At 44.8% G+C, this 9,369-nt stretch overlaps 1 protein-coding gene across 1 annotated transcript in view; it reads right to left on the minus strand.

Annotated features, from left to right (window-relative positions):
* LOC101996905 (HLA class I histocompatibility antigen, alpha chain F-like) overlaps window positions 1-2,012 on the minus strand; it is a 2,971-nt gene extending 959 nt beyond the window's left edge. Inside the window, exons 1-5 of the mRNA XM_013351250.1 lie at window positions 1,940-2,012; window positions 1,458-1,724; window positions 957-1,232; window positions 253-528; window positions 9-136 (exon numbers count right to left, since the gene is read on the minus strand). Of these exons, the coding sequence (XP_013206704.1) occupies window positions 9-136; window positions 253-528; window positions 957-1,232; window positions 1,458-1,724; window positions 1,940-2,012 (1,020 nt within the window). The remainder of the gene's footprint in view (window positions 1-8; window positions 137-252; window positions 529-956; window positions 1,233-1,457; window positions 1,725-1,939) is intronic.
* Between the last annotated feature and the right edge of the window lie 7,357 nt (window positions 2,013-9,369).

A 9,369-nucleotide genomic window follows, 5' to 3' on the forward strand; every position in this document is an offset into this window, starting at 1 on the left:
CAGAAAGCAACCCCTTCCCTACCTCTGCTCCTCTTCTTCCTCATCACAGTGGCAGCCACAGCTCCAGTGACCACAACCCCAAGAAGAATCAGACCAGCAGTGATTCCCCCAATGGGGATGGTGGGCTGAGGTGTCTCTAGGAAAAGAAGGAAGAATGAAGGCCTGATATCAGCTTTCAGCCCTGACCCTGTTTAGGTATTCAGACTTGATTCTAGTTTCTCTGGCAACAGATTCTATGCCTATTCTCCTTACCCCATTTCAGAATGAGAGGCTTGGGCAGTCCCTTATGGACCACGTGGCATGTGTATCTCTGCTCCTCCCCAGAAGGCACCACCACAGCTGCCCACTTCTGGAAGGTTCCATCCCCTGCTGGTCTGGTCTCCACCAACTCCATGTCCTGGGTCTGGTCCTCCCCATCTCTTTGCCAGGTCAGGGTGATCTCCGAAGGATAGAAACCCAGAGCCCAGCACCTCAGGGCGACATCCCCTTCAGGTCTGGGGTGACCAATCACATGTGCCTTTGGTGGATCTGAGAGGAAGATTTGGAAAGTTCGTGCATTTTGTGTTTTTACTAAAATAATGCACTTGTACTCACGTGACCATCTGGCATTGCATAGGAGAACTGGTGTGGAAGAGGAGTACAAACAGAGTAGCCCAGATTTAGCATCTGGAAATTTATTCCTTGGCAAATTCTACAATGAGATTACACCAGCCCAGGTCTTCCACTGGCAAAACTGAACTTGGGATCCTGACTGGGTTGGGGCTGAGAAGTTTAGCATCACCAGAGTCAGGGTCCAAAGACACCCGAAATCCTCTTTCCCTTTGGGAAGCACTTCCTCTTCCCAATGACAAAGAGAGGCGATATTCCAGCTGATCCCATTTTCCTCCTTTCTTGGGAGACTTGAGCCCAAGTCAGTCCAAGGGTAGTGTCCCATGGCCCCTTAAACCCCATCGTACCTATGCGCAACAATATCTCCTTGCCCATCTCCAGGAAGCCGAGGAGGAGCCCCACACACTCCACCTCAAGGAAAGCCCCAAGAGACTCTGCCGGAACAGTCTTCTTCCAGGTTTCCCCGGCGATCTGAGGCGCTGAGTCAACCACTCTCCATGTTTTCAGGTCGTCGGTCAGAGCAATGTAATCCTGGCCATCAAAGGCGTGCCGACTGTACCCTCGAATGAAGCGCCGATCTGGTCCAATGACACAGCCATCCAAGCACTGCAAAGTGTGAGAGACTGGCCCCGCCCCTGCAGTTAGCTCTGCCCACCTTGCCCCGACCCGCAAGGGGATTTGGGTCTAAACTGAACCACAAAATCTCAGTCACAGTCCTCATCTCCCGAGTGGAGAATCTCCGTTAGTCCTGCAACCTCAAGGCTAAATCTAGGTCCCGGGGACACCGAGAAACTAGAGCAGGCATGGGGACTTGGATGGGCCGTGAACTTTGACTTAGAATTACTCACCGTCCTGTCTTACGTTGTATTCTTTGATAGCGGCCTGTAGGAGAACTGGGGCAAAATGTTTGCGGATCTTGACTGTTGTCGTCCATTGCTCCCAATAATCTGGCGGTAACTTCTCCACTAACGGACCTCTTGGCTCCAATCTCTGACTCTGCGCATCGCTGTCGAAGTGCACAAACTGCTTGTCATCCACGTAGCCAATGAAGATGTACCGGGTCTCCAGGCCAGGTCTGGATATGGCTAAGTCAAGATAGCTTAGCGAGTGTGACCCTGGGGACAACGTTAAGGTTAAGAACCCAATTCTCCTTCCTTTTCCGGGGTAGCAGGTGCAGGGAGGCGAACAAGGCATGAGCATGGAGGTCCTAGTGGCAGGGATCACCCAGACACCAGAGCAGGGAGGACCATATTTCCCTAGAGCTGCACCTCCTCTGCTCACTCTGGGCTTCCTTGCACTCCTCCCATCAGAGGCCATTTCCTGTACTCACCGGTTTGGGCCAGAGTTGGAGTCAGTGCAACCAAGAGCAGCAGGAGGAAGCCTCGGGGAACTGGGGTTCCCATCCTTGGTGTTTCAAAGGCCTGGAGAAAGTGAGCCCTCGGTCCTCTCTGTGGATTTTAGAGTACTTTGAGTGTGTGGGAAGAGACCACAGTGACTCTGATTGGCTTTATCCAGAAGCATACAATGGGAGAAAGAATACTTGTTTAAGGCACAAGAACAAGGCAGCTGACCAAGGAAGTGAGCTGGGGAAATGAAAACCAGGACTGATGGAAATTCCCAACTCTTGGCTTCCCCACTCTGAAAGTTAAAACCTGAGATCAGGGACCTTACTGCTACCTCCATCCTCCTGTACCTCGTGTCTCCCTGGGTCCCACCTAGGAGCTGCGACAGGCAGAAATTCTGTGTTTTAGATTTAGGATCTCTATACGGCTTTGCAAAATAGATTCTCAGCAAGATTTTGTGTAGGTTACATTGACCAGCATTTACATAGTAAAAAAGTAAAATATAGACCATGTATGTGATGGTTTGAATAAGAGCCTCCATATGTAGCACGAATAATAAAAACCCAGAGACAGTTATTGGGATCCAGCCTGAAGATCAGAAAAGCAAAAGCAACCAACCACTGACTATTAACTCTACCTCAGATAAAATAGCAAACCTGCCTCCACAAATCCTCAGAATGAGACTGAGCCTGAGACCTATCTCCTCTCGTCTTATATTCCGAAACTTTATATTCCTCTCTACTCCTGGGATTAAAGGCATGCACCACCGCCGCTCATTTAGGCACAGTAAACTATTTTCAGAGGAACTCAGTAAGCTTAGAGAACATACAATTGACATGGGACAAACTTTCTTGGTCCCACAGGATGAATCCATTTGCAAATGGTTTGAAATTGTAGATGACGAAAGCATGTGTTGAAAGAGTCTGTCTATGATGCTGACAGGCTTCCTCCTACATAAGCAGGTAAGGAAACAGAAGGAGAAGACCAAAGGTTTTTGTGATTGGAGAGATTAGGCAATTTGGTGATAAACTCCTCACCCGGCATCTGCTACTAGCTTCCTTTACTTTAAAATAACCAGAATTCCAGAGTGCCATATTTGAAGGTAGCAACCCACGTTCTCTTTAGTTTCCCATATCTGCAACTTTCATAGAAATTTCACACACTAGGCCCTTCAAGGTGGTTGGCCAGAAAAGGTGCTTCCCATCAAGCCTGGGGACAAAATGAGTTCAATCTCGACTTCTAAAAAAGTGAAAGGAGAGAATTGATCCTCCAAATGGTCCTCTTACTGCCATACAGGTATCGTATCATGTACATAGGGATACACACACACTCATGCACACACACTCACAGAAACATGCACTCACACATGCACACACAAATTGAATAAATATATTTTTTTAAAGAAGAAAATCTCACACACTAAAATTCAAGTTGATGGCTGAGGACAGAAAACTCAGACAAGGAATCAAAAGACAAGAGTTCTTTGAAGAGACATAGAACATAAATTATAACAAGAATGAACAAACAGTAAATGATAGATGTAAGACATTTCCCCATATCCCACTAAGCCAATCCTTGTTTTTGTCATTTGTTTTCATTTTTATTAATTTTTCATGCTATATATATGTATATTTGTAGGGGGGAGTTGAGACAGGGTCTCTCTATGTATTTCTGACTGTGTATGTAGACAGGCTGGTCTCTAGCTCATACAGGTCCTCCTGTTTCTGTCTCACTAGCACAGGGATTAAAGGCATAAGACAGCAGACCTGGCTTTTCATACAACATATTTTGATCATGTTTTCCTCCCCCCAGACTTCTAGATCCTCTCCACTTCACTAAACACTTAACATCATGTTCTCCTTCTAAAACAGAAGAAAATCAAAACAAATAATAAGACAAAAATGCCAAACAAAGCAAAAAGCCCACATCCCCACACACAAAAACATGGAGTCTGTTTTATGTGGACCAACTACTCCTGGGCAAGGGGCTGTCATGTATGCAGTCGATATACCCAGTGCCCCTGCACAGAAGAAAGTTGATTTTCCCTTTCTCAGAAGGTGTCAGTTGCAAAAAGCTTCTTCACTAGGGATAGGACTTGGTGTCCACTTTCCCCTTCAGTGATGAGATTTCTGCATGGCTTGAGACTGTGCGGGTCTTTGTATGCTGCCACAGTCTGTGAGTTCATACTTGCATCAGACCTGTTGTGTCTGGAAGACACTGTCTCCTTGGAGTCACCCACCACTATGGTTCTTAAAATCTTTCCACTTCCTCTTCTGCATTGTTCCCCGAGCCTTGAGGGGAGGATTAGGTGAAGACATCCCATCTAGAACTGAGTGCTCCAAAGTTTCTCACTCTTTACCCATTGTCCAGTAGTGAGTCTCTGTTAAACCAGTCTGCACTCCCCAGAGTGAGTTAGAAATAATCCAGCCTCACTTACCTGATAAAAATATATGTGAAATGTATAAAGAATATATGTCTTTTCTGGGCATGGTTGTGCTCTCCTGCAATTCCAGGACTTGAGAGTTGGAGGCAAGAGGGTTAAAGTCAGCCTCAACTATATACTTCCAGTCCTGGGCTATGTATGTGTCTAAATCAATATCTGTCTTTCTGTCTGTCTACCTCTCTCTCTCTTTCTTGTGTGTGTCTCTGTGTGTGTTGTGTTGTGTGTGTGTGTGTCTGTGAAGAGCAGGCATGGTAGCCCATAATTGTATTTTCAGTCCTCAGGAGGCAGAGGTATGAGTATTAGTTCAATTCAAGACCAGTTTGGTGTGTAGAAGGGTAGAAGGGGTAAATCCATGAGTTACCCATGAAGAAAGAGGTGTTTAAGAGTTTCCTCTCTTTCTTTAGAGAGAGGCTTAAAATAAGAGCATTATGTGAAGGAAGCAGATAAAAGTAGGTTCCTAGTCCATGACCTTGTGAAAACGTCTGTCTTCTTCAGATGTGTTGTCTCTGGCTTTTGGGAACTGGCCCTGGCAATTTTTAAAGTCACCTATTGGGTTGGCCCAACAATATATCTAGTTTGCCTTGAGGTATGTCAATTTAGATTTTCTCTCTCTAAACATAAATCAGAGAGAAATGGCAAGTAAAGGAATCTAAAAGATGTGAGGAGGTTGTTTTGTCAACCAGGGTACATTGTTGAGAGCAAATACAAAGAATTATGGCATGTAAATTTTATGTAAGTCAAATTTTATTTCTGAATCCAATCTCCTTCTTCTTTTATTGGCAAGATTAGGCTTACAGGAGAGGAAGTGGAAACAGAGATCCTGTTAAAAAGGGGAATTTATTACAGGTTCCCTCTGCATCTTTCCTCTATAGGGAAAGGCCTGGTCTTTCACAGGGCCATATCTGTGGGATCCTGTGGTCAGTGGAAGTCCAGACTCATGTGAGTGTAAAGCCCAAGCTAGACGAGACTTCCTGTGAGACATCATTCTTTTCAGAGGTTTTATATCCAGACAGACTTTCATAAAGGAAGGGAAGGCTGGGGAGGAGGCTCAATGAATATAGTAAGTTCTGTACAATTATGAACACTTAAATTTGGATCCAGAGTATCTACATGAAATCCAGGCATGATGGTGTGTGCTTGTAATTCCAGAACAACTGAGCAAAACATAAACGGAGAATTCAGAACTGTACGAGCACCAGAATGGAGTCCCTGTGTACTGACAGGAGGACAAGCCGTCAAGTCTGTAATCGAGAGTTGTCTGAACTTGAGAAATAGGTTTGGGAGGTATTAAGGGGTCTTTGAAACCCTGGAGATGAGTGAATCACAAAGGAAGTGATTAGCTGTTGAAAAGAAAGGGAGCAAGGGCTGAGTGCTGGCTCCGTGTTGAATCTCCTCATCAGAGCAGACACCTGAAGTAGAATGCCCAGCTCTGGGGCTATGTCTAGAAGGCCCATAGGCCAGAGACTTAGCTATGCACAGGAGTCCCCTGGACATCTCAACAAGATTCAGGAACTATGGGGCAGAGCCTAAATTCTCTGCATTTATAACAAAGTTGGTGTAGAGGCTGCTGGTGTCACACAGCTGGCAGAATGTAGACAGAGCCCCGAGGCAATGCATCATCCTCACTTATGGCCTCATTCCTGAGGCCAGGTGTGATATCACTAGAAATGGGACAGAAGGACTGCTGGGACTCTAAGGTCCCTTTAGGTTTCTGTGTTACTTAATTTTCTCAGTATTATGACAAAATTGCCTGACGGGTGCAGCTTAAAAGAAGGGTTTGTTTTGTTCCATGATTTGAGAGGGCACCATCCATCATGACAGAGAAAGTGTGGCTGAGTTCACGACAGCTGGAGCATGTGGCTGGGATGCCTCAGATCTCAGAGGATAATGAAGCAGAAAGTGGGGGTGCTGCTTCTCATCTGGCTTTCTGCTTTCCCCCTGCTCAAAGGATGGTGCCATCTACACTCAGGGTGGGTCTTCCCACCTCAGTTATTCCTCACAAGAAAGATTCTCACAGACAGACACCCAGAATTGTGTCTCCTACGGGATTCTAAATTCAGTCAAGCTGACAAGAGTATCCATCACAGCTACAGAGTGGGTTCAAAGCCAGCATGGGGTGGGTATGGGGGGAGCTGGGCATAGTGCTGCATGACTTTAATCCCAGCACTCAGGAGACAGAGGCAGGTGAATCTCTTTGAGTTAGAGGCCAGCCTGATCTACATAGTGAATCCTGGGGCAATCAGAGATATATAGTAAGACCCTGTGTTGGAAAACAAAACACAAAACCAAAAGGGCAGGGAGCAAGTCTTGGGATCCATGATTGGTAATCTAAATGATGGACCTAGAAAAGCCTGAGTGTTTTAAAACAAGATTTGTGGCCTCTGATGTTAGTAGTAAGTACAGCAAATGTGATGGAGAAAGGTGATATATGGTTTTTATTAATTATTTATTTTGGCTGAGAAAGAAAGGGAGGACAAATATCATCAATCCTGAGTTGTGATATTGAGGGTTATATACTGTTTTCTCTTCCATTGGGTTTAGCTTTGGCACAATTTGGCAGCAATTTACACAAGGAAATTCCCTAAATGGTTGCTATCTGGAAATTCCCTAGACTTATTTCTTCTTGATGCGAATAATGTGATGGAAAAGGGATCTCAGTTTACAAAGGAGAATATGGGTAAAAAATGACACAAGATGATGGGAGAATTCGCCATAGGCCTTGTTGGCAGTGGCCTATGTTCAGATGCTGTTTTTTAAAGGGGTTATGAGGAATCAGACAATCCTGAAGAATCCAGAGTGAATGTAGATTCCGTGTAAGCAAGAGGCTTTGTTAGTTAGGGTGGTGTGATGGTTTAAATAAAAATGGCCTCCATAGGGCCATAGAGAGTGGCACTCTTAGGAGGTGTGGCCTGGTTGGAGTGGATGTGACCTTGCTAAAGGAAGTGAGTCACAGTGGGGGCAGGCACTGAGGTCTCAGATACTCAAGAAAGGCCTAGTGGCTCAGTCTTTTCTTGCTGCCTGAGGACCAAAATATACAACTCTCAGCTCCTTTTCCAGCATTAGGTCTGTCTGCCTGCTTGCCACATGCATCCCATCATGATGAAAATGGACTAAACCTCTGAAACTGTCAGCCAGCCCCAGTTAAATGTTTTCCTTTATAAAAGTTGCGTGGTCATGGTGTCTCTTCATAGCAACAGAAACCCTAACTAAGGCAGGTGGCAGCTGATAGCTGCACTCAAGCATTGGGCATTGCTGCTGTGCAAGGGTCCATGCACTCGGTGGGTCTGAGGGGCAAAAGGCTGCTTGGCTTCTGAAGCCTGGAGCTTGATGAAGGAAAGAAAGTAGGAGATATGGGGTTGAAGAGATAGCTCCACAGTTAAGAGTACGTGCTACTTTTACAGAAGCCCCGAGTTCTGTTCTGAGCCCCTACACTGGATGGCTCACACCTGCATGGAACTCCCTTTCCAGGGATCCAACTTCACTGGCCTCCATGGGCACCTGAACTCGTGTTCACATAACCCCACAAAGAATAACACGTGACTAAAAATAAAAATGAATATAAATCTTTTAAAAAAGAAGAAAGGAAGCTTGAGGTTTGGTCTGAGGTTATCAAACAGAGCACTTCCTTATTACATCACACAGTGACATTAAACAGATTTGCTGGTGAGAATTCAGAAACTTAAAAGGCAGGGTGGATATTAGTGTGCCTGATGGGGTGGGTTGCTTTTTGAAACAGCCCTAGTTACCCTGGAACTCACTATGTAGACCAGGCAGACCTGCTTCTGATTCCTGAGTTTTGGGATTAAAGGCATAGGCCTCCACACCCAGAACGATACAAAATTGTTCTTATTACTGGGATCTTACTCTGGTTCCAGTTTAGATTCTTAGTTCTTGTAATCTCAAAACAAACAAACAAACAAACAAAAAACCAACCAACCCAACAAACAAAAACCAGACAAGCTAGAATATAGAGTTGAAATTTTCACAGTTCATTGCAGAGTAGAGGATGAGCATAGACAGTGGCCAAAGCGATCATTGTACCACTTTTTATGTTACTTTATACTATTTCTAAAATCTCTAGATCTGGTAGAATGTTTTTCATGTGGAAGTGGTTAACTGGTCAGTCATTTGACCCTTATAGGAGGGGCAACTGTAAGCCTGTCTTTATCAGAAAACCTTCAGCTATGCAATAATCTTTTTTCCTCCTTTTTAAAATTGTTTTTATTGAGCTATATATTTTTCTCTGCTCCCTTTTCTTTCTTCTCCCTACCCTTCTACCCTCTCCCATGAACCCCACACTCCCAGTTTACTCAGGAGATCTTGCGTTTTTCTACTTACCATGTAGATTAGTAGACAATAATCTTATAAGGAACCAGGCTTAAGTAGTTTTCATTTAAAGGTTACGCTTCTGGGCAACTCAAATGTTACTTCCCCTCTGTCTTAGCTGCTGTTCCATTGCTGTGAAGAGATAGCATGACCAAGGCAACTTCGAGGAGAACATATTTATTTGGGAACTTACAGTTTGAGAGAATAACTGTCATGGCAGGAAGCAGGCAGGAAGGCATGGAGCTGGAGCACTGGCTGAGATCGTACATCTAACCTAAAATTTGGAGACAGAGAGATGGGAGCAGGGAGAGGCAGAGAGAGGGACATGGAAAGAATGGCTTGATATGGACTTTTGAAACCTCAAACCCATCCTCAGTGATGTGCCTGCCACACCTCCTAATCCTTGTAAAACACTCCTACCAACTAGGTAACAAATATTCAAACATATAAGTGTCTGGGGCCATCTCCTTCAATCCACTATATTGAGCTGAGGTTAGATAGTTTTCACTAAAGGTCTTTCCAGGCAATTCAGGGGTCACTTCTTCTCCAAGAGCCGTAAATAACCCAGGTCTCATTTCTCTGATCAGTAATTAAAGTCTTTCAGTTCTAGTCCTTGTTATTTTTTTATTTTTTGCACCTTTATTTAGC

Source organism: Microtus ochrogaster, linkage group LG2 (genome assembly GCF_000317375.1).
Source record: "Microtus ochrogaster isolate Prairie Vole_2 linkage group LG2, MicOch1.0, whole genome shotgun sequence".
In the NCBI taxonomy this organism is placed as follows: Eukaryota; Metazoa; Chordata; class Mammalia; order Rodentia; family Cricetidae; genus Microtus; species Microtus ochrogaster.